Source organism: Eleginops maclovinus, chromosome 1, assembly GCF_036324505.1.
Source record: "Eleginops maclovinus isolate JMC-PN-2008 ecotype Puerto Natales chromosome 1, JC_Emac_rtc_rv5, whole genome shotgun sequence".
Taxonomy (NCBI): Eukaryota; Metazoa; Chordata; class Actinopteri; order Perciformes; family Eleginopidae; genus Eleginops; species Eleginops maclovinus.
In genome coordinates, this window is record NC_086349.1 from 24,927,005 (window position 1) to 24,954,815 (window position 27,811).

General features: G+C 41.4%; 2 protein-coding genes across 5 annotated transcripts; both read right to left on the reverse strand.

Annotated features, from left to right (window-relative positions):
- Positions 1–1,717: 1,717 nt before the first annotated feature.
- Positions 1,718–15,502, reverse strand: LOC134870209 (PHD finger protein 20-like). 2 transcript variants are annotated; one of them, XM_063892302.1, is made up of 18 exons: positions 15,440–15,502; positions 13,883–13,962; positions 13,591–13,762; positions 13,157–13,241; positions 12,650–12,723; positions 12,304–12,529; positions 12,113–12,196; positions 11,753–11,812; positions 10,725–10,914; positions 10,525–10,631; positions 9,453–9,575; positions 8,636–8,716; positions 8,408–8,550; positions 8,010–8,109; positions 6,847–7,042; positions 6,361–6,565; positions 5,130–5,370; positions 1,718–4,105 (listed from the first exon to the last, which is right to left on the reverse strand). In XM_063892302.1, exons 2-18 carry the CDS (start codon positions 13,960–13,962, stop codon positions 3,969–3,971), a joined length of 2,304 nt encoding a protein of 767 aa, XP_063748372.1. In that variant the 5' UTR covers positions 15,440–15,502; the 3' UTR covers positions 1,718–3,968. The 2 variants fall into 2 exon arrangements, with proteins under 2 accessions (XP_063748372.1, XP_063748367.1); XM_063892297.1 differs by having other exon boundaries at positions 10,525–10,634.
- Positions 15,503–16,341: 839 nt separating this feature from the next.
- ccdc135 (coiled-coil domain containing 135) lies at positions 16,342–27,708 on the reverse strand. 3 transcript variants are annotated; one of them, XM_063887674.1, is made up of 18 exons: positions 27,617–27,708; positions 26,683–26,801; positions 26,136–26,295; positions 25,604–25,729; positions 25,142–25,336; positions 24,869–25,009; positions 24,562–24,780; positions 24,314–24,451; positions 23,529–23,598; positions 22,481–22,609; positions 22,241–22,369; positions 20,878–21,098; positions 19,496–19,711; positions 19,266–19,376; positions 18,249–18,359; positions 17,524–17,718; positions 16,938–17,056; positions 16,342–16,614 (listed from the first exon to the last, which is right to left on the reverse strand). In XM_063887674.1, exons 2-18 carry the CDS (start codon positions 26,721–26,723, stop codon positions 16,527–16,529), a joined length of 2,409 nt encoding a protein of 802 aa, XP_063743744.1. In that variant the 5' UTR covers positions 26,724–26,801; positions 27,617–27,708; the 3' UTR covers positions 16,342–16,526. The 3 variants fall into 3 exon arrangements, with proteins under 3 accessions (XP_063743744.1, XP_063743754.1, XP_063743736.1); XM_063887684.1 differs by having other exon boundaries at positions 26,683–26,794; positions 27,617–27,663; XM_063887666.1 differs by lacking the exon at positions 27,617–27,708 and having other exon boundaries at positions 26,683–27,028.
- Between the last annotated feature and the right edge of the window lie 103 nt (positions 27,709–27,811).

Consider the following 27,811-nt stretch of genomic DNA (forward strand, 5'->3'; position numbering starts at 1 on the left):
CAAAAATACCTTATTTAAAAATGTGCTGAATAAGTAACCTAAAATAAATGATGTTTCTAAGTGTATATCACTGCTGCATGAGTTTAACTTAACTATCTAAAGACTTTTCATTGAAAGACAAGCATTTTAGGGTTATTTTGTCCCAAAGATATGCTTTCAAAAGGTTGTTTTATTATTTTCTTAGTTTGAATTCAATATGCTCTCAATCTGCTTTTTGTTTAAAGGGAGAATCGGTGCATCAAAGAGAGATTTGCATGCACTTGTTTAGAGAAATGTTAGTAACCACAGTAGACCATTCAAACCACCATGTAATGTGGTTATGCAAATATTGACAAGCAAATAACTTTTGGTACACCAGTGTGGTTAAGGTGTTATACTGCTGCTGTTTTTACTGCACAGATCAGGTGACACACACACACACACACACACACACACACACACACACACACCACACACCACACACCACACACACGTGATTTCCTCTCCTCTTCTCTCTGTTCAGCAGTGAAGTCCGGTCTGTTTGTAGGAGTGTTGGAAAGTTAACTCGTGATAAAGCCAGATGGGTTTTTTTGGTTTGGATTCTACTTTTTCTGGCAGGGAGAGAATAGAAAACAGTCCTGGCCGTGTTTCACATTTTGAAAAAATCTGTGGTTTCTTCTGATCATGTGAACTTAGAAAACAGCACCAAATATGTGTGTGAGTGTGAACTCTTTACATCTTGATAAACATAATTCCAGAACCATAAGATCATACATAAGGATTACTTTTGTTTAGCTAATATTTGGCTAAGTTATTGTTTTCATCTGGTACATTTCTCCTCTGAGTTAGAGATTGGTTGTAAGACTAATTTCATTTAACAAGTCTATTATTTATTTCTCCATAATGCAGACGAGTGTTGACAGTGGACGGTGTGCAGCCCTTTACAGAATTACAGATTATAAAACCGTAATCTGAAGTATAAATGACTTAGAGTCAAACATATACAGCCTAATTATATTTTCACTGGAAATCGTTCCCAAAAAGTGTTTTCAGTATTAGAACAAGTCAGAATATATTGGTGTTTGTTGTGGTGTTTTCATTTCAACAGTCAAGCAAATACAGAATAAAGCCTGAAGGCAAAACAAAATGCGCGATATATTTAGTGACATCACACCACTGGGGACTGGTGTGAGGCTCTCTGTTTCTACAAATGTTAATTATGTTTGTTTTTAGAGTACTTGTATTTATGTTGTTTTTCTACCGATCAGCCAGATGGTCTCACTGTTTGTTCACAGAGGACACTCCCTTATGGCACAATTAATGTGTATGTGCATGTGTGTGTTTGCCCTCCCCCGGCTGTTCAAAAGCAAAACAAAAGCCTCCATATAGATTTTTAGCCATGTGATCACTGTGGCTGTAGAGGAGGAATGCTGGTCAGTGACTTTGTCCAGAGTGAAAAAGCGTTAAGTTAGTTGTTATCAAGACATTCATAGAATACATATTAAATTGTCAAAGGGTCGCTTTAATGCTTGTTTTGTGGAGGGAACACAGGGATCTTATCCTTTGCAGACCACTTACATGCAAATGAACACACTACAGGAAGGCAAAAATAGGGCCCCTTTAATTCAAAACGTTCAGCTATTCAGACTGTTCTGAGGGGAATGATTTTCTTCAATAATTCTAAAATCCTGATCCAGTTTTTTCTTTAAAGTCCTGAATGAGACACATCAAACACACAGACAGGAATTTCTTCATTTTAATCAAAGTTAGAATTCGTCAGAAAACATCATGCTTTAAACAGAATACAGGAACAAACATTGACTGTTTAGCTTAATGTGTGTGGCCTTCAGGCGGGTCCTCACCAACTCAGAAAAGTGCCTGCAAACATGTGGATGTTTAAATGAAAACTGAAGACCTGCTACAAATGAAATGTCTTTTAAATCAGCACTAAATATTCTTCTTTGGCCGCTTTATTAAATCAGATTTTCACATCTTACACACTTTTTAAAAATGTCTGTTCTTTTTTGAATGTTTTCCAAAATCTAATTTTATCCCGCCCTTTCTTACATCGTATCAATGCTTACAATTTGAGTTGTAATTATTTGTATTGCCCTGTTGCTGAAATGAGGTACATTAATAAAGTCGCATTGCTTTCAACAACAGGGATTTTTCCGAAGTTGTGGAGGAGCGCCTGAATGCACCATGAACTAAAATGTAAAATAAAAACAGTTAAAATAAATCGGTTGCACGAAAACTAAACACAAGCAACGGAAGCTCTGCGTTCTTCAAACACATCAGATATTAACCAACCTGATTCATAACCAATCTCTCTATGAAAATAAATCTACAGCTTTTTACAGTTAGCTTCTTACACAAGAGTATAAAACATTAAACTGGACATATTTACACGTAGAATTTGTTTTTTGTCACAACAGAGGAACGTCTTGCTGGTTAATTTGACTGAAAACAGTTTATTACACTAGCCTCGAGGAGAGAAACTAACAATACTGAAAGGAATTATCACTACCAGCAGAGATGAGTATACGAGGTTAAACTGAAACAGATATTTGTACAGGTTATAACGAGCTCTGCTGAAGAAGCTGAAAGCACCGAAACACAAAATAAACATGTGAACGGATATTAGTGTGTAACATATACAGCTCCCAAATGGAGAGGTTCTGTCGGAAAGAGACATTATGCAGAAACCAAAAGCACCGATAGAAATCTAGAAAAGTAGAATAATATTCCTAAAATCTGAAAATACCAAACGAGAGAAAAAAGGAAGAAAAGTGAAGGGCTGAACGGAGCTGGCTTCCTAAAGAGCCCAGAGAGGCAGCTGAACCTATAACATCTTTTATAAATCCTCTATACATCCATCTGTGTGGTAAGGTTTATTCAACTGTTGTCATATGTCCACTAAAAATGAACTTGATGTGAAAATACGGAGCAGAGTTATGCAGCGATTCCTTTGATAGGAACTGATTTTGCAGCAAAATGTCACAAGCCTAGAACAATCTTAAAATCCATAATTGTCAGAACCAGTTTGTGAGAAAAAGCCATATATTGTCACTTTATGGGAAGCTCTGTAGTCGAGAGATTAATAACAAACTACATTTCCCACAGTGCCATCCCTTTTAGAGACGGATATAGGTGTGGAAGACGCTGTCAATATTACACAAAGAAAGAAAGACCATCTTATATCTCCGTCACACCAGATTCCTTAAAGCAAAACAGGGATGAGACACAAAATACATTTCTAATTTGAGGGTGAACCGTCTCTTTAAGGTCAAATTTCATCTTTTTTGGTTAAACTAAATTTTACAAAAATAATAATTACAATCTGTTCCAACAAGGATTTAAAAATGGTGACCTTTTGCTGCAAAATCCATTTAATTTCAGAGGACTCGCCGTGTAAAGCTGCTCAATATTTTCAGAATCTCTGCCATAGGAAACTCAAAGAAGCATTAAATCTTCATGTGTTCAAAATAATTGGACCAAATCCTCACAATGCTTCATCGGCTTTGTTTCATTTTCAGGTCATAACGTTTGTCAGGTTAGACGGCTGCTAGGAAATGGGTAATGCTAACATTGTGTCCCGAAAACCTGTACAACCACAGCTAATCAAAACCCAATCTGTCATCGTCACTTTGTTGAACATATGAAGGAACAGTTTGGGAAATGTTGCGGTACCTTTGTGATATTTAACAGAAAGAAAGCACCTGTTCAGTCACAAAAAAAACGCGTTCATCCTCGTCGTGTTGTAGTGCATCCTCTCTCCAGCAGAGGCGGCACTGCTGTCCTGCGACTGGAAACAAACCTCAGTTTTACTGCAGAGAGTCGACTCGCTCTGCGACTCGCCCTCCCGGGTTCTGTCAGTCGAGAGCTCACTCCGTCAGTCAGTCAGTCCGTCAGTCCGTCAGTCCGTCTGCTCCTATGGGCTAGCAGACGCTTGCAGGAGTTAAGGGTCAGGGGTCAGGGAGTGAAAAGAGTCAGCGCCAGACGGACAGGTGTCTCACAGTGCACAGGTCACGCAGCAGCCGCCTGATTCGCTGCTTGAGCTGCGGGAGGCGGGACAAAGGATCCGGAGGCTCCAGCTCGCCCGAGTGATCCAACCACGACTCCAACACTGCAGAGAGAGGAACATGAGTCATGTGACCGCGAAAATGGACTACAAATCCTCCATAATCTGTTAAAACGCTTCTTTTTACTTTGCTAGCCTAATAATGACAAAGGCTGAAGGAAAAGGGGAGTTTTAGATTTTTCATCTAAGGCACTTTTTTTTTCAAATTCAGTCTAAATCTACTCAAGGTCCGCTGTGTGTTCCCTGTGTGCACTGGAGGAAAAGATCTGGGGTTCACACACGGCCATGGCTCAGTAAAAAGGATAGGATAGGTATTTGTTTAAAAATACACGACGAGCTTGTAGATTATACACCATCCCGTGTTTTCCCTTTTCATGTAACCCACACAAATCAGATTACGTTCCCTATTGCGTTCTGAAATAGGGATGAAGGTACCAGATCGATGCTTAAATTCTGACATGATGCCACGGTGAAGTAGAAGAGCTACTTCACGTTGGCAGCCGGTAAAATGTGGTAACACGGAGGAGCGTTATTGTTAGATCAGGGACTGTATAACGTTCTTTCTGTATTGGGGAAAGATAAATAAAACATTGTCATGATGCGTACTTAAATTCAGTCATTTGAATTCTTTTATTTTTCTTTCCTCGACATTTGTGCTGCATTTATGTGATGCTGGAATAATTGGAAAATTGTGTTCTCGAGTGAAATTCACAGAGCCTACTTCAGTTGGAATGACTATACCAAAAACGCGATGAGCAGTACAATAAAACACGTCTTCTTTTAGTGGCCATTTCTTTTCTCCACATAACGACTTAAAGCTCCTGAACGCACCGGAGTCAGAAGAACGACTCAACTCCGGAAACGGGACCATCCGAGGATCATGTAAATGCATCGTTGGTGCCATTCTGGTTTAGATGTTTTCAAGTGTAAATAAAGAGGTGTGTGTGTGTGTGTGTGTGTGTGTGTGTGTGTGTGTGTGTGTGTGTGTGTGTGTGTGTGTGTGTGTGTGTGTGTGTGTGTGTGTGTGTGTGTGTGTGTGTGTGTGTGTGTGTGTGTGTCTGTGTGTTACCATCCAGCTCCCGCTCTATCAGGTCCATCCTGGCGCTGATCTGATGGTGCAGAGCCTCCACGTGCTCCAGCAGGTTCAGCTGACACTCGGCCTCGGATGCCTGGCGAGGTTCTGCCGTGTGTGTGTGAGTGTGTGTGTGGCTCTCTCTCTTTATGCGGAGCGGTGTGTCTGTGGGCGTTGCTGAGAGTGCATCTGCTGGAGCTTCAGCTGGTTTCATCTCCACATCTTCAAGCTTTATTTCCTACAACAGAACATCCTTGTTTTATCCATCAAAGGTAAGCAAAGGAACTTGGACATGAAGCAGGAAGTGTTTTTTAAGATAAGAGTGAGATTTCTGAACGCAACGATGATGAGTGATGGTTATACTGTAGCTAAATAATCAGTTTAGGAGGAAGAAGTGAAGATAGAGAGACAACGGGATGTTTTTAATGACAAACTAAGTCCTCCGAAGCTCTCTCCATAGCCCTCGCACTCACAGAGCATTAGCAGGTATAAATAGTTCCACATTTTCAAGCGGAAAGCTTCAAACTGGTTTTCGGTGGTCTCATAGCAACAGCAGGATCCTGAGAACATGAGGTACAGCTTCAGCTAAAGGACTCTGAGTTTCTATGAGACAAGCTTTGATTTTTTTTCTTTTCACACCTTACGTCACCCGAGGTTGACATAAACTGGCAAGTCACACTTTGTTCATTAAGAGGAGATAACACAGATACCAGGGGAAGGCACACAATGGAGCCTGGAAAGGGCAACTCTAGAAGGCAGGAATTAAAGACCTGACACCATAAAATGTCAGCTGTGAGGATATGATAATAATAGGACTAAGCGGTGATTGGAGCTAAATGCTAAGGATGCTTTAAAGAGGAAATACTCTGCTCATTTTCAGGTTCATATCAGTATTTAATGTCTCCATGCTTTAATGTTCAAAAAGCTCTTTATTTTTCTCATACTGCCTGTGCTGCAGCACTTCTTTTCACCCTCTGTCTGAAACCAGAGCCCAGTCTGCTCTGATTGGTTAGCTGGGCTGCTCTGTTGTGATTGGTCAACCGCTTAGATATGTCCCACCCCTTAGCCTATCTGGTACAATGTGTTGGAGCGCTACCCAATAGAAAAAGTGTTACACAGTGATGTCACTGTGTTGGCTTTAAAGTGTGGGTAGTTTTGAGGAGTACAAGACAATATTGAATCTGAAATTAAGTTTAAACTTTATTTAACTTGAACTCATAGCTTTTACCTCCTGCTCCAGCTTCACCACCACCATCTGCTTCTCCTTGTCTCTCTCCTCTGCTATCTCCCATGATGCTCCTGGTTTCTGGTAGCAGTGCTCGCTGCTCACGTAGCAGATCGGGCTCTCTCCTCTCGGGCTGGAGGCCGACCTGGACCCCTCCTCTCGTCTCCACGGCAACCTCCACAGCTGCAGGTCGGGATGAGATGGAGAGCTGGGGATGGGGAAAGACGGACAAACGGTTTATTCCCGTTATTCCAGCGCAGATTTTTACTACAAGCTACATGCATTTCACTGACTGGAGACCACTGGACATCAGGAATAAACCAGTACAACCATCCATGACAAACGTTCTGCACTTCTTCGCCTTAGCTGTGGTGAATCACGTTATACTACATTTTAAAAACCCTCTAATTTCTCCTAACAACAACACGTGTATTTGTTTCATCTCCACCAAAACTGCAATTTAATGCATCATGACGCTGCTGTACTCACTGCAGCAGGCTGACTTTGAGCTGCAGGCCTCTGAGGACCTGGCTGAGGCCGTGTGTGTGTGCCAGCAGGCTGCTGGTGTGCGAGATCTTCGAGGCGTTGACCTCCGAGTAGTTCTCCTTCACACACGACAGGCCGAACATGTGACCGGAAATCAGCAAATCAGGCTCTGACAGGAAACGCTGAGCCCGCCTCCACCCTGAACATCACACACACAGACAAAAAAAATATCACTTTGACTGACCATCAATGTGGCTGTCCTCACAATTCAGACACACAAATATAAAACCCATTGCCCTGTTCTTCTGAACTACCAGATTATTATCTTAGATTTTGAGAAAAATGAACTTGAATTAAAAGATCGTTTTACTCGAGACCTTGATTTCATGGCAGGAAACAGAATAAGATGTCTGTAAAACGCCCCCTCAATTGTAGTATACAGAAAACAATACATTCATTTGTTTTTGTAAACTGTGACATTATTTATCACAAGAACTTTCAGGGTCAAAACTCTAAAATGGTCAGGAATGAAGTTGGTTAAAGTAAAAGTTGAAATATAATATTAATATATCTTCTTAAGGCATTTCTTAGTAGTGTAATTGTTCTCCAATGACAACGTAATAAGACTTTAGGGTTAAGCGAGGGGCTAAATAAGGGAAGATAAACAATTGCTCCGGTCCTTCCGTTTCAATTGACCATTTATTGTAGGACAAAAAAGCAAAAATACATCCCTAAATCAAAGTGCTTTAATCACTGATGGGTAAGAATACTGCAGTGGAACATCTTTGCAGGATTTCTGGATAAATTGTGGAAAGTATCGCCTCCCGACTCCCCGCCTCTCTTTCCATACAAAACCATAGTGAGCAGGTGAGTGCAGCCAGGTTAAACAACCACTAAACTCAAGCACGCCCACCACCAATAATACGCAAAAAATACAAAGACACACAAAGGGAGATTGATTGACAGCTGTCTGATACACAGTTTGTGTTGCTGCACCACCTTTCTACATCTCACATGATGTATGGTGACCCAGCAAACCATTTCAAACCTCAGCAGCAGTCTCGTGAGCCGGCGAAACGGAAAACACCTTTGCTATGTACAAAGTTACATATGACATTATGACTGATAACATATAACACACAGAGAGAGAGAGAGAGAGCTCCTACCTGCGGTGTGTCTGCAGTAGTAGCAGGTGTAGTTGTGCGGGACGTTGTCTTCATATAAACCCATACAGGTGCCATGCTGCCAACACAGACACGACTCACACTGCAGACACACAAGAACAGTTCAATGTCACTGAAATCTGTGTTAGGAATCGATTCACAACTTATATGCACCGGGGGAAAAGACACAGCAATCCATAACGGCACTGGATAACAAGCGTACATTTAGAAACCTGTTAGGAATATTCTGAAAGGGAAGCAAGAAGAGCGAGTACAGCTCAGAAAAAGGTTGGATTTGTATCCTCTCCTGTGTGTGTGTGTGTGTGTGTGTGTGTGTGTGTGTGTGTGTGTGTGTGTGTGTGTGTGTGTGTGTGTGTGTGTGTGTGTCGTGGTGGTCTCACCTGGATCATGAAGTCGTTCTCCTCGTCCACCTCGCACACACACCTCACCACCTCACACTCCTCTGTCTCCATAGCAACAGGCCAAGAGGAAGTGTCCTCCCCGCTCTCTGCCGTCAGCGTCGACCAGTCGCTGCCGTCGTCCGCTGAAAGAGAGGAGCGGACGTTAGGAGACCCGAGACGCACCGGCAGCTCACGTCTCTGCATCCGACACTCGAATCCGGTGTTCACCTTGTGTGTGTGTGTGCTCGTGTTCGGAGGAGAGCTTCACGGTGATCCGGTCTGAGTTGTCATCGTCACTGCTGGCATGTCCTGATGAGGAGAAATCAATACATCCTCACATGAACGCGCAGTCATTGTTTTCACCTGTATTTAAAGTCTATTCCACCGTTTATGCCCATTTATACTGTTTACATGTAGTTTATATTTAGCTTTTGTTTATACTTCTGTTATACTTTGCATAAGTCAGCACTTTAAAGAGGCCTTATCTTTGCTATAAGGGTTTTGTCTCTTTCCTGCAGTGTGTTATACAGGTTTTAGTGCATGTAAATGGTCTGCAAAGACTCAAATCCTTGAGTCCCCCCCCCCAATGCCTGTCTGAAACGCCTCCATTTGACTCCTTTATTCACTTCAGGAACATAGTGACAAAACTATGTAACACTTCTATTGGTTAGCGCTCCAACAGATAGTACGTGATAGGCTAAGGGGTGGGACATCTCCAAGCAGTTGACCAATCACAACAGAGGCTCAGTAATGAGCGCAATGATAAATAAAAAGTGACAAAAAAGTTGATCATCTAATTCAAATGCTTATCAACACAGTAAGGAGGTGCAGGATAACCTGAGCGCCTCAACATGTTGACATTGCTTTTGGTATGAATTTTAAAAATGCAGTAGGCCTGCAGGATAGCTCTACTGACATCCTGGTGTTTTGTTGTGTCTTGTTTTTCTTGTGTAGCAAAACGGACAACTCCAACCCATGAGTGAGTCATTACTCACTCAAATATGTGACAACAAGTCATGTGTTGGGTCTGTTCACTGTCTCTCACCTGGCTGACTTTTCTTCTTCTTCTTCTTCTTTTTCTTCTTCTTTAGTTTGACCCTCAGGAAGTTCTTCCTCTCCTTCCTCTCCTGTTCGACCGTTTTCTCCCCCTCTTCTTCACGCTTCACTTCTGCTTACAGGCGAGTAATAAAGAAAAGTCATTTTGCTGTGAATTGTGGAAGATGAATTTGTTTTCGTCGGAGCAAAGGACCTGTTGAAGTAGCTGGCATCATAACTATTATTATTGTCCCGAATGAATTGCGTTTTTGAGGGCCTTAGCATGCTTATTACACGGCTTAGTTGAATACTCGCTTCTGATTGGTCACTTCCGAGCATGTGACACGTTGTTAATACAGTAGTACAGACCGCTGTCAAGGACTATAAGGACCGTTGCTAAGCAGGATCAAGAGAGAGAAAGGAAAAGAGGTTAAAACGGAGCGCTGGACGTCAGATAAATCACCAGAAGCAGACAGGAAGTAAAACACTGTCTGGGCTCTGCAGTGTGTAAGGACAGAAGACACAGCCTGGTGAGAGGCATATCGTTAACCCAACAGGAAGACGGCCATTTTTTATGTTTTATGTGTGAATTTTGGCCATTTTTTTGGAATCGACTACTCCTCCAGATCAGGAGCATCTTAACACCACGAGGATCAAAAGCGATAATAATCCTTCTGTCCGCTGAAGGCCCGGGCCGTAACATGGCGGCCCTTTTAAGACGCCATGACACTGAGATATGTTTATTGCATACGATCTCCAACTATTTAGGGGTTGAAGATCATTTAACTGATAATTGTACTTTATATTATTCTGAAATTGGCCGTTGTGCAGAATGAGTACTTTTACTTTTGTACTTAAAGTATATTTAGATACTTAAAGTACTTTTCAGGACTTTTACTTGTAGAGGAGTACTTTAAGACCATAGTATTTGTACTTTTACTTAAGTTAAGGATCTGAGCACTTCTTCCAACGCTGCATGTATGTATGCCATACGCATTAACAGAGTCAAAATGATCTAAAAGTAAAAATATAAAATGCTAGAGAGGCATAAGGATAAAAAACAAAGGGTTTGTTGTCCCTACCTGTCGTCACGGTGCTGTGCTCTCTGTCGTCACGGTGACAGATGCTGTGCTGCTCCTCGCTCTTCCTCTCCGACAGGAAGTCGCCCCCCTGAGAAGACGACCGCTTCCTTCTACAACAACAGCAGTGAGCGTTAGACACATCTGTCCTCCTGCACGCCCTTTGAGAGGCTCCTGCTCCGGGATTTGAACCGGCGACTCACCTCGGGGCCTCCAGCTGATCGTCCAGCTGTTCGTCCAGCTGCTGGTCGGAGTGGTAATACTTGATGTGGTAGTGCAGCAGACTCGCCTTCCTGAAGGACTTGGTGCAGCTGGCTGCGGGACACTTGAAGGGGTTGTGGTCCAGCTCAATGGAGAGGATGGGAGGGGGCTGGTTCTTTATCACCCTGTACACTGAGAGGGCAGAGGAGACTCCAGGTTCCCATTACAATGCATCACACATTTTGAAAATTAACGATCGTTTCCATCCAATACTGTTAATGCCTTTAATGGGAGTTGGTTCCCTGAGATAAATAGTATGTGGTGATAATTCTCCAGTCAGAAAAACATTTTGAAATTGCAGAAGAACAGAGAACATGTATAAAATGCAAAGTGAGGTTTCAACTAGGAGTCCCACTAGGAGTCAATTTCCTTAAAATGTGGGTTTTAGAAGCGCTCTTTAAGAGACTTGTATTAATCCAATGGGAGAAGTAAATGAAACGCAGATAAGGACCAATTATTTTACACCAAATTCACCAAAATAAATATTGAACCCATTTCTTAAAAGCCAACTGTATTCAGAACATTCTGACACAAACATTGCCTTTGTTTTTTAGACGGCCTACTCTACAGAACTATAACTTTATTAAAACCTTTCTCAGCAACCGGCTGTGAGATCCGAGGTCAAACTGTGTCAAACGTTGCCATCAATGTTTTCACCTTTAAAAACGTTGTTAACTGTATAATTATCTGATGACAGCTAAAATAAAATATAAAAGAATTAGGCCACAGCCTTTAAAGAGACGTCATACTTCACACTACGCCTTATCTTTTCTCATTTAGAATGACTTGTTTGGTACACACCGATGCACCTGAAGTATTGTGTTCACACTTAAACTTTTTAAATGATACACATCTATTTTTAAGGATGTGTGTCCAGTGTGTGCTATAAACCTGAATAAATTCTAAGAGGTAAATGCAGGACTTGTATTGCACAGTGTACATGTAGTGTTTATGTTGTCTATTTACTTACGTGGCTCTCTGCTGAACCTGTGAGTGGTGGGCAGGTGGGACTGACGCTCCAACAGGATGTCTAAAAAGAAAAGAGAATCAAAGAGGGCGCGCTGTTATCGGAGAGCTGCAAAAACAAACATCAGTTAAATAGAAAACGTTGCATTAGCATCATAGTGGCAGCACATCCAGCTGCGTTACAAACTGTTTTGTACAACAAAGTAAACACGGTACGCATCAAATCATGTCTAAATAAACAATGCAGTTGTGCTGCGTCTCAAATCTGCTTCACACTCACTTCAAACACTACTGTAATATCTGAGTTCTCCTATTTTCAGGCCAACAGAGTAATTATTCATGTCTGTAATTCTCTGGTGTTTACCTCTGTCACTGGGGGCGGGGACAGGAGGAGCAGGGGGGGCGGAGTCAGCTGTGAGTGGCTGATTCTGAGCTCCACTGCTTCTACCTGAAGAGGAGCAGCTCATCAGCGTTAGTTAGAAGTGTCGGAAATTTAAAAAAATACACCGACTGAATTCAAATAAAGCTATGTAGACATTTTTAATTTCAACTTACCTTCATCTGTTTTCTTCTTTGATGGTGGATGGGAGGATGAAGGTTCTGCCTTCCTCTTCCTCTCCTCCTCTTCAGATCCTTCTTTCTTCTCTGATGTGGCCTCCTCCTTCCTCTCCTCCATTTCCTCCTCCTCCTCCTCCTCCTCCTTCCTCTCTTCCCCCTCCTCCTCGCTCTCACCTTCCTCCCATCCCTCGCTTCCCACCGCACTCTTCTCAGATCTGGACTTCTATGCCACCACACACACACACACACACACACACCAAAAGATAAAACACAGCATTAGGAGAGTTTGGATTGGAGGAGAAAATCATGTGATGCAGACCAATAGGAGTGAAGCATTCCTTACTTCCTCGAAGGGTTTGATCTTAGTGGGCTTCACAGTCAGAACCACGCCGTCATAGAAACGCACTTTGTAGGAGTCTGACACACACACACACACACACACACACACACACACACACATTAGACTAAATATAACTCCAAGTTCAAACTTGAAGTAAACATTTGAACTCAACAGAAAAAAATGATATTTGTGATCGATGATCATTTACCACACCGCTGGAAAGCTGGTTTATTTCCCTTTGAACATGTAAACTCCCATTTGTAATGATCATGTATTTGTGGGATGAGCAGCACAGCTGATGATGTGGGTCATAGTAAAATGTGCCAAATGTGCCATTATCTGTGCTCAACAGAACAACCAACTCTCGTCATGTCCTGAAACGTAATTTAAAGACTGTAGACCTCCCCCTCCAGCTCTTCAATCAATAGTTACTTTACTTTTGATGGTTTTACTAATTGATAATTCAACCCATCAGTTAACACCAGGATTAAAGCTGAAGTTAAAACTCACCGTCTTTGTTCACTCTGAGGATTTTTGCCGGGTAGAATCGACAGTCTGTCCAACAGGCCAAAACCTTTGTACCAGAAACAAACATCTGGAACAGAAAGAGAGAGAAAGAAAAATGAATTTCAACAAAGTAAACAGGGAAGAAGAGGAGCAAAGACGGACACCAAATATACTCTAGTCAATGAAAACCACACATTGATTTCAGTTGGGGAAACATTCAAGAGAACACCACATCAGGACTACTCGAACAAAGAGTGATGAAACCTAAGAATGTTTTATTGACATAGCTGTGGGTGCTGAAGTTATGTACAGGGCAAGAAGTTCTGCCAGAAGATTTACCAAAGTTGTTTGCTTTTAGTTCAGCAAACCATAGAAGAAAATATGATTCCCAGTATACACACACACACACACACACACACACACAGTCTGTGTCGTACCGGCTGAGAGCATGGTGGGTTCAGGCCCTGCCTCCTCAGGCTGACTCTCTCCAGCGGCCTCAGGTACGGTGAGGTCCAGTGAAACCATTCGTTGTGTCTCCGGCTCCACTTGCGGAAGTGGACCTGGATCCGCTCTTTCTCGAAGTCGATTTCCTCAATTGTGGCAGCGTACCTGTGGTTGTAACAACAGGATGAATGATTAGAGTAAAAAAATGAATGCTTTCACCGTCTAAAGTCTGAATACTACAGATTACACAGTGTGTGTGTGTCAGTGTGTGTGTAGGGTCCTCACCATTTTTTGTGGCGGTCTCGAGCTTCTAGTTGAGCTCCGACCTCAAAGGTAATTCCCGACCTGTCCGGGGGAGTCTTCATCTGGAAGAAACAGAAAATAACACAGTTTTTATTACTGCAAAATGTCCATGTAACTTCCCAAAATATAAACACACCACAGAATTTGCAGGTTTTTTATGTTTAACTGTGTCTGTTGGTTTGAGCCTGGTGTTTAAAAGCTTGTGTGTCTGATTTTGCTCTGTGTAAATGATAAGCATGAACAGTTGTGCTAATGCTCATTGTGCAATTTGGTAAGACCTTTGTCATCAACATGAAACTGTGAAAGAACACACTAAGCTATGTCAGCAGAGAACATGTTTACTTTGCGTTCTTTGGAATGTGTTTTTAGTTGCTTTAAATACCCTCCTGTGCAGAATAGAGGACAGCCTTTGTCACGCTGACTACAACACATTTCAACATAGTCTGCAAATGTCAAAGCCTGTGAAAATCCTCAAAAAAGGGACCTAGAGTGCATTTTTTGAGCACTTCCAGATGGAATCTGCCTTGACATAGAGCAGTTAAAATGACCGTTTTCTCAAATGAAAATAACGTCTTCCTAGGCATGAAATACAAAATGAAAGAAACACACACCAATCTATAAATAATCACAAAATAAACAAATACAACACTTCTAATAATATATTATTGTCTGTCCCTTATTAAAACCTATACAGTCTATGGTGGTAAACATATCACTGTTTCCACTTATTGTTTCTCATGACTTGCATTCAAACATTTGGGATAGAAATACCCAAAAAGCAGTGCTTAAACTTGCGTAAAACGGTTTCTAAAGGTTACGTCAACTATACGACACTTGCTTGATGACACAACGTAACAAAAACGGTTGAAGCTAAACTTTTTGGTTAAGTTTATCATAAATACAAATAAACTGAAAACGATAAAGATGAGACATGCAAATAAGAATTCCAAACTCATGTAGCAAGTAATGAATGAAAGAAAATGTCATATATTTTGGACTTTTTTTTTTTCTGTTAGCTTCCTCGGTGAAGAAATCAGATTGGCTCACAAGCCAATGACGACGACTATTCTGAAGTCTTATTGGTTGTCCACGCTGTCAGTCAGAAAAAAGCGAAACAGTTCCGCCCCTCACTCAAATATTTGACAGTAGCTAAAATGCTAATGCTAAGCTGTGTTAGCTCCAGCAAAAGCAGCTAAAAATCACACATTACGATACGCAAAATAGCTTAAAAATATCACGATTGTTAACTACACCTGCATCGGAAAGGACACCACGATATGTTTGACATTGTTCATTATTTTTTCCCAGTTAAAACAGAGCAGTTCTCCTCTCCATAGACTCTGAATAGATCAGCTAACAGCTAACCGTTAGCCTCTGATGAGGTTAAGTAGCTCAGTGTTAAATGTCAGTGACAGCAGCGAGGTTTGAGTCCTCCAACGAGCTGTCATTGGAGCTGACACTTTAAATAAACTGTCCGCGCTGTTCACAAGTCATTATTATCACCAGAATGTGTAAATAGGAAACACAAAGCTTGTTTACCTCTAGCGCTACTTGTGCACTGCACTCTCTTCATCACACTGTGATGACCGCACAGCGCATGCGCGAATGCAGACTTTCAGTAGAGGATTTTAGGGGGAGACCACGATGTCCAGACATGTCCTGATGAAAATATGCATACTGTTTTAAGAATACAAACACAATAAAAACAAAAGTTTCGCTTTAAAAGTTTGTGCTGCGTTATTTTCTTTCTTTTGAATGATTATTTTGATACTTCTTTACTTTGAACTTTTTCACATTCCTGCATAAAACTTTACAACAGATATTAATACAAATTTTAAATATTGCATCTGTTAATTACATTATTATTTAAAGAGAAATAAACAAGTAGGCATGTTAAGGAATCAACGGTCGTCATTTTCTTTAGGGTTAACGCAGTACACTTTTTGTGTTTGATTTTTAATGGTTATTCATTTACACATTGTTTTTACTGACTTGAATGAGGAATTCAAATACATATGAAATACATTTGTGCTAACTGTTGCATTTTTCTGATAAAATATTATGCATCTGCAAGTAAATTAGACTGCAATTTATGATCCTCTATGTTAATGTGGTGAAAAATTATCAATGAAAATGATTTTCTGATAGCCAGTCTATCAAACAAGATATGAATGGTCAAAGTTTCAAATGTAATGCTCAAATCACAACTAAATAAAAGTTGTTTTTGTTAATTGAATGTTGTAGTACTAACTTAAATGTTTTATTTTGTATGTTTATTGTGATGTAAGAGGTGAAATCATATCCAAAATACCTGATTCTTTTCCTTGACTCTGAGGTGGATCCAAACCGTAAAGCAAATATATAATCAGTATTAAATTGAGGCTGGAGATATTTTCAGTTTCTGAACTTTATTTTCTGAGCAGTAGAAGCCTATTGCTGCTGCAGACTTTAAGCTAAGATAATAAAGATAGCATTTCATGCAGGTTCATTTTCACAACACAACATTTGAAGCAGTTTGTAAAGGTTAACAACACAGGGAAAATAAATTGAAAACAGGCATGTGGGAAGGAGGATTTCTAAACTATTTTCAATTTGGAAAGTGTGCTGATATTCAAAGACGCCTGGCTCAATTAAGCAGGTGAGGGGCCAGTCGAGGGTCTCGCTTCAGCCTCTGATCCAGAGCTTTGTACTTGTGAAGAGCTGCTTCCTTGTGCCTGGAAGACAGGAACACAGGCACATGATAAGTTACACACACCATGTGGTAGCAGCTAGCCGAGAAATGTCTTTGCATCATTAAATGACTTTAAGAGGATAAAATGTGAATAAATCTTTGTTGGCTAATCGGAAATAAATGTCTGAATAATGTGGGACATTTCTATAGCGAAAACAATGGGGATTTTTGAGGGAGTGTGTGTGTGTGTGTGTGTGTGTGTGTGTGTGTGTGTGTGTGTGTGTGTGTGTGTGTGTGTGTGTGTGTGTGTGTGTGTGTGTGTGTGTGTGTGTGTGTGTGTGTGTGTGTGTGTGTGTGTGTAAGTACATGATCAGGCGTTTCTTGGCGACGTCTATTCGTAGTACTTTCTCGGAGCAGTAGGTCTGGTAACCCTCCTCCTGCTTCTTCTGGAACGACTGCTGCTTCCTCTGCAGCTCCTTGGTCTCCTGAACACAGATTTTGGAGAACATGAAATAACGTTCTGTTGGGTGTACTCTTTCCTGTAGGTTTTTGTCCTCTGCAGAGGCTAAAATCCCTGTGTTCCCTCCAGAGGGAGTTCTAGAGCATGTAAACATGTCTCAACGGGAGGCTCAAAATACTAATATGAACCGGAAAATGAGCACAATAGGGCCCCTTTAATAATCTTGCTCCATCAGGAGTGCTCATTGCAAACAAGAGAGCAGCTCTAACACTCTGATGCATTATCTCTCAGGGGTAAACACACTGCTACCTTGAAGCAAATGAAAGTTTTCTCAACATTTTTGAACATTGTTGGAATCTTTTGGAACAATGTAAGTCCACAACTGAACAACATATCAAACATGCTGCATGTGTAGTCGCTTTCAGACATTTCAGACCTAATAGTTCCTGCAGTGAAAAAGGGATTTAATATACGAGTAGACCCGTGCCCCACCTTCTCATAGCGTTCCTGAATGAGGTTGGCTTGCTCCACCAGTCTCTGTTTGAACTCGGACAAACACTCTTGGTGGATCTGCTTTGCGTCTGCTGTACTCAGCGTCTCTGTGTCGTTCAGCCGGAGGAGGAGAGGAGCCAGGATGTCCTTCTCCCTCTCCTGCAGCCACAGCTGCTCCTCCTCTTCCAGACGCTCCTGCAACGGCAGAGAAAATGACACAAGACGAGTCACCGACCTGAGGGTTCCTGAAGATCTGTCAGCCTGTTTGAGGTATTGAATGCTGATTTCTGTCTGTTTAAACCCAATTACAATGTTTACGTGAATTCCGTGGCAACTTATAATGTGTTTTACATATAGCAAACATTCAGTGGCGCAGTGTCTCAAACATTTTCTTAAGTAGGAAAAATGTAATAGGAAACAGTTGCTGTCAGCTGGGAACTGTGAGAATGAATCAATATATTGTGCTGGAACTTTAAGGGACATAATTCACTGTAGAAGTGTTGCGCCTCACGGAGCGGTTGGGAGGAAGACCTCGGCTGAGTGTCCTTGGTACACTTATCATATCATTGTATTAATAAACGCTGTGAAACTTGACAAGAAGCTTCTTGGATTCTATTCCTATTTAAAAACCCTACAGAACCTGACAACCAAGTTACATGAGTTTCAGTGTGTGTGTGTGTGTGTGTGTGTGTGTGTGTGTGTGTGTGTGTGTGTGTGTGTCTCACCATTTCCTCTCTCTGGCTGCGGGCCTGGGTCACTCCGTCTGTCGTCCAGGGGCAGAAGTGAATCTGGTCTTTTGCCTCCTCCTGCTCTCTGCAGTCTAGGATTTTTTGCACCTACAGAACACACACACACACACACACACACACACACACACACACACACACACACACACACACACACACACACACGAGTGTCTTTAAGTGGACTTAAAGTGAAAAAACACAACTGTGTATTATAAACTTTAGCTTCTTTAAACAGCACGTTTCCCTGTTTGTTCACATGGTTAGAAAGGAATGCCTGGGGGGGGGGGTTCATACTCAGCATTCTGCATACCACGCTCCATTACACTTCATAAAACATTCAGGGCTACACACTCACCATCAGTTTGAGTATAAATCTCTAGGATGGTACTGATTTGCAGTATTTGTATTGATGTTGCACTGTCCGAGCAGCCTAGGACTTTCCGTTGCTGTCGTACACATGACAATAAAACCTTTAAATCTCTGATCAATGAATCTTATTGCAAAGATATTGTTAGGCAAACTAACTTTTCTGCATGGACAGAAGTAGTTGTGTGCTGTACAGACTCTTTAACACCCTAAGGGACGCTTGGTAATTTAAATAATTGGGTTATTTAAATAAAATGTGATCGATTTGAGTGATTGACTTTCATAGCAGCAACTAGAGCGCAATATCGACAAATTATATTCTTCTAAAATGTCCTCAGGAGCTTGTAGCCTAATAAATAGTTTTTATATATGTGCAAATACCAGAGGGGCACAGGTAAATTAGCTGTATAGGACATATACCTTTGTCTTGTTTGTTCAGGTTGATCGGTCGCTATGAGTCTAATTCTGAAATTCCTTTCCACTCATAACCTGAAAAAATAACCCTTATAAAATCATAACCTGCTCAGAGGAGCATTTTCTGTCTGGTGCAAACGTTGTTGTTGGTCATTAAAATATCCAACCTCTGAAATAAGATAAACTGTACTGCAGGTGAGACTGAGGACACGTTACCTCTTCCTTGGATTTCTTGACTTGCAGAACTACCTCCTTCTCATCCTCCATAAGAGACATCAGCATCTTGTACAGAGTCAAAGTCTTCAGAGGCTTCTCAGATGGATCCACCTGAACCCCCCCCCCACACACACACATTGTGGTTATTAATGTTACATTTATTATCCCAGAAACTGCTCAGAGACTTTATTTTGAAAGGCAGTAGTGTATATCTGACGGTGTGTCTGTACCTGGAAGCTGGAGACCATGTCCACTCTGAAGTCCTCTGCCTTCTTTTTGTCAGTCGCCTCCAGCGGTTTGACGAAGCTTCTCTTTGAAGGGATGAATCTGTTATCCTCCAGGTGATAGGTCAACTCCATACGTCTTTCATTCAATAGGAACGCTCGCTCAGCCACGTCTTTGCTGGCCGGCTTCGATCTGTCCCTGCGGAAACGCTCCACCACTTTCTGGATTTTTGCGAGATGATACAATTAAAACTCGAATACAAAATAAAGTTGCACATAACACACGCTGTTTTCAGCCAGTATGGGTCCATAAAATGTGATCTTTCTCCACAGGTGCATTACATATTCCTAATAGTTTTTTTGGGGGGGGCTTTTTGCCTTTAATTGGATAGGAGAGAAAAGTGGGAGAGAGAGTCAGGGTGGACCACGGGTCGGGAATCAAACCCGGGTCGCCGGCGTGCGGTGCAGGTGCCCCAGCCAGTTGCGCCCAGGCCGGGGCCAATATTCCAAATAGTTTGCCCAAAATGATTAAAACACATTAAAGAGCTGCATTTATGCGTGTGTGACATGTTCCTATACGTGACCATTGAGAGGCGTGGGATGAGACGAGTGGGACATTTGACGACCTAAGACTTTCTTGACTTATACTGATAAAAGCGGGGACTTGAGACTTATTAGATTTGATGAACTTCATATGTTCAATGTACCTTTGTTAATTGGGGGATTGCAAAACGTACCGCAAAAAAGGCAAAGGCTCTTCCTCTTCCTCTAAGAATATGCATTTCATATGTCTTGTGACTCATACCATGGACTCAATGACATGACCAGGTCTCTTACTTCCACCTGTCCATGAACACAGACAATGTAGTATATTTGGAATCCCACTTACACCTTAATAGTCCCGTACAAATGCACAATTTCCTCCTGTTTGTTTGATAAAAGCAACAGAGGACAGCTTGGCAATTTGTGACCCTTAAAATGAAATAAAATCTAAACTTTTATTTATTAGGGACAGTGCACATTAATCAACATTTCTGTAAATGTGCCGGAGTTAGCCAAGAGGCTACTTTTCATCTGTAGTCCAGGGACAGATTTTGTTAGTCACCCGAAAGACACATTTCATTTCATATAAGTAAATACCAGTCACTAAAAACATGCAACATACAGTACTGGAAAAACAAAACAAATACAGAATATTTACATAGTGTTGTGCTTTTAAAGATTGCTCTCTTCAGTAGGAACCGATGGGCTTTGAGCTAATGGGAACAGACAGGGAGTCAGAAAGACTGATGTCTCTTCATGGGATTTCTTGTTGAAATGTTTTTAACCCAAAATGATTCTCAACTATCCTGAGCTTACCGGTACAAATATTGCAAAAATAATTTTACCTCTATTGGTCGGACTCTCAGTTGGCAATCCAAATCTGTTTGTGAAAACTGATCCAGTGGTATGAAAAAAACATGCCGGCAGTGGAGGAAGTCTTTGCGGCCCTCGAAGAACTCTATCATTTCATCCAATGACTCCACCCTCCGCACCATATTTTCCAGATGCTCCCTTCTGAACTCCATCACACGCTCCGTGTCGGTGCTCTTGGTTGTGTACCTGTGACCTGAGAATAAAACAAAACACAGACACTTCAGGATGCTGGTGCAACTCTGAGGGAACAACACGTAAGATTAAAGCCTGCTGGTTCCTGATCACTGAGTATATAGAAGCTCATGGGGGGTGAAATGCAATAATCCAATTTGCACTTTCACATATTCGTAAGGACTTTCCATGACCAATAATAAAGTTAAAATGGATAGCTGCTGTACCCCTTCATAGAACCATAATGAAATGAATTCATGTCGAACATTTGTAATGGTAAATCATCTCTGTTTACTTGTGCCTTGCGGAGGCACCGATCCGGTCATCTCCGCATCTAAAGTTAATAAAATGAAGTGCAAATTAAGATCGCTAAATTAAGGGCGCAAACTAGGAAGTATACCGACAAAATATTAATTTAGTTTTGCTATTTCAAGAGTAATATAAGAGTAAAAGTTGTTGTTGTTCTTTGTCAGTAACACACTTTTTTTTGGGCTGAAGACCTGCTGCTGCTTATTCTCTTTAGACGACCCGCTCTATTGGAGCCTTTTGGTAAGGTTGTGAACAATATTGAGATGTTGAATCACATCTAAAAATTAAAAAACATCCCAGTAGGTAAATGTGTAGATGAAGAAAGGCGTATTGTTGGTTTTGCTAACCAGATCTCCCTGACATAAAAGCGAAAAGCATTCAGTATAATTTAGAAACATTTGATGATATGAGATTTTAAATGCAAACGTCAAAAAAAATGTAATTTGAAATATTTTTATTTTGAGTAAAAGTATTTTTATTTGAAATCCAATGAAGGGAATATTTCTTTATTCAATTAATTAAATTACCTTTCAAGATTGTTTAAGGATCTTCAGGAACCCAGTGTTAAGATGCACTGTCCCCGTCAAATAAATTCATAAACTGAAAATATTTATTCTGAAACCTCTATCAAAACATGGCAAAGTGCACGACTGTACGCTAGCAGAGGAAGCTATGAGCACGGGGACACAGTACAACCACAGGAGGAAAATCCTACATAAAACTGTACCAACCTGGATGATCAGCTCTAAATGTCCTGTTTGTTTTTTGTTTGTGTGACAGGTCAGTTAAATGTGTCTTTGGTGGAGTTTTTGGTAGTTATTTTGAGACAGACAGCAGCACAAAAAGCATATTTACACATGAGGGAGGAAAGTCTTCCACGTTTGAAGCGCTCTCTGGTGAAGTTTGCCTCTTTGTTGATGTCCCTCTCCTCCAGGAAGTCGTTTCTGTGATGAAACCACTCTTTCACAGTGACGACTTCAGTGCCTTTAACACGTACACACACACACACACACACACACACACACACCAAGGTTTTTTTCAGATTTGTAGGCACTGTGGTTAAACAAACACGGGGTTATTCTGTGACCCTCTCACAGTCCAGGTCTTTGTATCTGGTCAGCCGTGTGACCAGGCCGTCTTCCCTCAGGTACGCTGCAAACTTTTCCAGCTTTGCTTTTCTGTAGCGGGTCACCTTCTGTCTCCCCGGCCAACGGCTCTCCAGGTCTGATTAGAAAAGGAGAGGAGGAAGTTTGAAGACAGCGTCAGGTAGAATGTGTTTGGATTTGTAAAAGCATAAATGCACAAAATTGGAGGGGATTAAAAAGACAAACGTCCCACCCACGTGACACGTCCCAACCCATCGTCCGCAATATACAGTCGCGAGCTGAATCCCCTCCGCAGCACCTCTGTGTGTCTGTGTATTCAGCAGGATGTCTGCAGGAGGGACTGAGAGTTGTTGTTTATATATAATGTCTCTGTTCTAGTGGGAAACACCGAGAAGGGTTTCAGAAATAATGCTGGATGTGGTTTGGAACATAATATGGGGTTTAATCATGGCAGCGTTTAGCTGAGTTTCTCCGGTAGAAACTTCTCTCTTCAGACAGAGAGATCATGACGCTGCAAAGGGGCGTGGCCAGCTTCAGCTCAGCTCACATTTAAAGCGTCACAGAATCAGCACTTCAGGAACAGGGCTGAAATAGATGGGTATGAGGCATGCTACAATGGGGGATCTGTTTGGTATTTTGAGCAAAACACTTCACATATGTATGCATTGTATAGATACTGCCCTACACTATATTGTTCAAATATAGCATAATAGGAGACCTTTAATTGAGCATTTCAGACATACTGTAAATAGATTGTGTATGTCTGAAACTTATTCTATTGAATTGTCTTTAATATATTGAGAAGGAATGAGGGACAGAGTAAGGCTGGTTATCTACTCGGACCTATGTATAACATTTCACTTTATTAAACAGCACTAACTAAGCTGTGCCATGTTTCCCTCTGGATGCAGTTCTCGTTCCCTGAACCCTGCCATCTCCATCTTTAGAGATGTAATGGCCAAATAAACATTCACTTCAGTCACAAAGTGCATGCAGGGTCCCGTCACATCAATATTGCTCATGTGGAGTTACTCTACCTTTTTGTGAGATCTTGATGTAACTGACCCAGTGGCGTGGCATCTCAAAAACTCGGGGCTGCTCGTCCTCCTTTAAAACGAAAAAGTGTACAAATAACTTTATTAACGGAAAATCATGTTTGAGTTTGAAGTGTTTTGTAAGTGTTCAATTCCGCTTAAAATTGTGGAATTATTATTTATTCTTCTCTATTTCTATTTTTGATGACACTGCAGCTGAGTTTTACATTAATTGACAGTTCATTTAGATCTGTTATTAAAAGTTGATTGATAGTAAGGAAAGTACAGGCCTTTTCCTTAAAGGTATTTCTTCCTGCATTTGTTTCAAATGAACATGCACCTGTTCTGCCTCTGAGTCTTGCTTTAAAGTAGCAACTAATCATTATTTGCATCATCGATTAATCTGCCGATTATTTCCTAGAATGACTTGGTCTCTAAAATGTCAGGGCGTATGGTTGAGGTCTTTGTGTTATCAGTCAAAAGGCGAAACATATTTAGTGTAAAATAAAGAAAAACCAAAAGAAAAAAACAGGAAATCTCTATATTTGAAAGGCTGAAAACATTTCCCACCATTTATACATATACAATGACTTAAGTTGATTATTAAAGTAATTAGCGATCATTTTTCTGTCAATGGTCTAATCAATTAGTTGAGTTAACGCTGCAGCTCTACTTTAAAGTAAAAATACCCAATCAACTACATATGTTAAGGGTGTACACACACACACACACACACACACACACACACACACACACACACACACACAGAAATCACATACAGTACACACCTCCTCATTATTGGTGAATTTGCTGATCATCCTACTCTCCTTTTTCTTCGAAACTTCAATTATCAGCTGCTTTTTGCTGGTGGCACCGTACAGGAGCGGCTCCCATAGTTTTAAATCTTCCAGGTCATACACCATATCCTACACACACACACCCACAAAGACACACACAGGAGCAGATACACAGAAAAATTACGTCAGAAATTGCTACTGCCTCCCATTCCCTTTCAGATGGACGGGTAGCTACTCACAGTGCAGCCGGCTCTGCAGTCTTGCATGTTGGCGTAGTAGTTGAAATTGTTCCACACACTCTCGATGCCCAGGAAGTTACCATCGTCTGTGGGGTAGCTGTTCCCGGACAGGGGGTCGATGAAGAAGTTCTCCCGGACGCTGCGACTCCCCGACAGCACCAACACCCAGCAGTGCACGCGCAGACCTCGCAGGGGGTCAGCAGGCAGCTGCTCATTCTCCTGCATACAGGGATGCCATTATTTTTCGGAAGTAAACAAAGAATTGAAATGGAGGCATTCAGGCCCGGGGGTTAAATGATCCTGTTACCTGTGGTTTTTGTTTTTGAAGCAAAGCGGCCTCTGCCTCCTGTTTCTTCTTCTCTAGCTGTGTCAGGAAGTGACTCTTCATCTCCCTCAGATGTTTCACTGTGTATTTATTCTCCTGCGGCTCCTCCTCTGAGATATTACTCTGCACAAACAAACACAAAGCACAGCCAGGCAGACACACACACACCTGTGAGTCACCAATCTGTCTGAACAGCTGCTCTCCACAATTAATATGTATGTTTTTTTTAACCCTGGAACCTCATACAGCACTGACCTTGACCGGAGTGTCCAGCAGGGGGCACTCCTGCAGGCTGTAGTCCATCAGACACATCTCTCTGACAGCGTAGCCGCTGACACAGTAAGCATCGTAGTGGGTGCCGAGCAGCAGGCTGCACAGCAGGGTGGCCGATTCAAAACATGTGGCACTCTGATTCAGCAGCACTGAGCTGGAGGAGAACAAATACCTGGGCTGGGACAGAAACACACAAGGACTGATCAGTGATGGGCCCAACCTAATAAACTACCACAAAGAGGGACAAAATGTCTATAGAAATATGCAAAACAACAACAAAGGGACAATAAGTTCAGCAGAGAGACACTGACACAGGAGCTACAGTCAGAAGCAGTTACAGTAACAACACAAATGATCAAAGTGCGCTATGAAAGAAGGAAACCCTCTCTGATGCATCCGCTAGCCTGCTTTGCATCAACCATTGACTGTTATATCTGCACTCACCAGATCCACAGGTGGTTCCAGAGGGTCCAGAGACAGGAAGTCAGCCACGAAGGAGGCGCATCCCTCCCAGTTGAAAAGTTCGGGGAAGAATGCCGGTGTGGGCCGGAGAGTCAAGGACACAAACTTCTGAATATTAGAAAAACATACGCAGGAATTAGACAGAGGTAGATACAGTAAAGTATATGGTAGGGATGGGACAACGTGGAAATTCATTGCGTATCGTGACAATGAATGAGTTCATCGTGGGACATCTAATGTTGACATCTAAAAGATTACTAGAACAAGTTCACTAGATTGTTTTTATGGTGAAGAACAAAAAAATATAGCCTGATTTAAAAAGGCCCTTTTATTGCTTTTAGGGTTTCCCCTTTCCTGTAGTGTGTTATATAGGTTTTAATGCATGTAAATGTTCTGCAAAGACTAAAATTCCTGTGTTCCTGAGGGAGTTCCTGTATTTGTCTATTTTTGTGTTTTTTCTTATAAAACAAAAATATTTATAAGCATCATCAAAGAAAAGTTGAGTTAGTTTTACCCTGACTCCACATTCGTTGACCGGGCAGAGCAGCAGTGGTTTGCGGTCGGGATACAGGAGTGAATACTGACGCTGGAAGTTGTCGGAGATGGCCAACAGTCGGATCTGGTCGGGGGAGTTAACCCTGTAGGACTCCGGACACAGCTCGTCCAACTTCAGGCTGATGAAGGACAGTGAATAAATGACGTCTTCACCCACCAGCATTACATCTACCTATCAGCTGTCATCTTACCGGCTTTTATTTTCTAATTTGATAGTCTATAAACCTTGTTTAAATGTGTTGCATTTTTTCTTTTTGTCAAGTACATCTCTTGTATGAAAAGTGCTCTTCAGATAAATTGTATAACTATAAAATACTTTCAATTTATTATCAAAAGCAAATGACTCATTGTTTCAGCCATACATGTATAAATATATACAATAAATGCAACGATAGTTCATTAGTCAACTAACGGCGCAGTTTCCTCACTTTTTAACCCCAGTCATGGCCTCATTCAGTGTGTGATATGTGTGAGTGTGTGTTGTGTGTTTATAAGTGGACACTCACACAAGCTCCTGAGAAGCTGAAACACTTCTCTCCATCTTCATCGGCTCTCGGTCATCCTCCTCCTCCTCTTCCGACTCTCCACTTCTGTCCTGCTCCTCACTGTCTGACTCCACTACAGTCTCCATTTTTTGTAGAAGCATTAATGTCAAGTTTACACAAACAGACAGAGCAGCCAGTCAGAAACAAAGGTATGATCAGTAAACACACTAACAGTTTATGATGCTGTCGCCTACAGAGAACTTCACCCTGTGTTTGAACCACAGAAACCGTTGGTATTCTGTAACCTTTAAACTACATTGAACAGGAATTGCGCTCCTTACTTTAAGAACACTATACAATGACAGATGATATGCAAAATCATACAGCGGACAAAACATGTAAAATGCACTTCTGAATGATCATTCCAGTGAGTGTCAGTGTTTGCCGTAATAAAGAGTTCAAGTGTTAGTGATAAAGCAGAAGGAGCAGCAGCTACAGCACAACTAGTAATACCAAGTTTACTGGATTAGCATGTTACCTAAAGAGGAGGAAGAAGTACTGAGATCTTGTTCTGAAGTAAAAGTAGAAGTACCAGAAGGTAGGAATACTCTGTAAAAGTCCTGCATTCAAAATGTTCCTCAAGGAAAAGTAGAAGAAAAGTATTGGCAGCTAAGTACACTTAAAGTACCAAAGGTAAAGTACTCATTATGGACATTGGTCAATTCCAGATTAATATATCAGATTTTTTTTTTATTATAATGATTGATGCATGAAAGTGATTTAAACCGTAGTATTTCCACTTTAAAGTAAATAAACTGATACTTCTCCCAACTCTGGCTAGTGTTACAATAACAATTAGCTCTACCGTTAAGGTAACATAAAGGGTTCAATTAGTGAATTAAGAAAAACTATACAGCATAATAGAATAAATAAGCTATTTAAAAGGTATACTCACCCCGTCGTACAGAAATAAAAACGGTTTTGTTGGAGGAGCTCTTCTGTTTAGCTAGCTAACGTCAGTTGTGAATGCTCCGTGTCCATGGTAACAGCCATGCGTGATGACGTAGGACGTTTGATGTTACGTGATCTCTCCAAACACATAAAACGGGACCAACCATACACCTTCAGGACGAGGACATTTCCATAACCT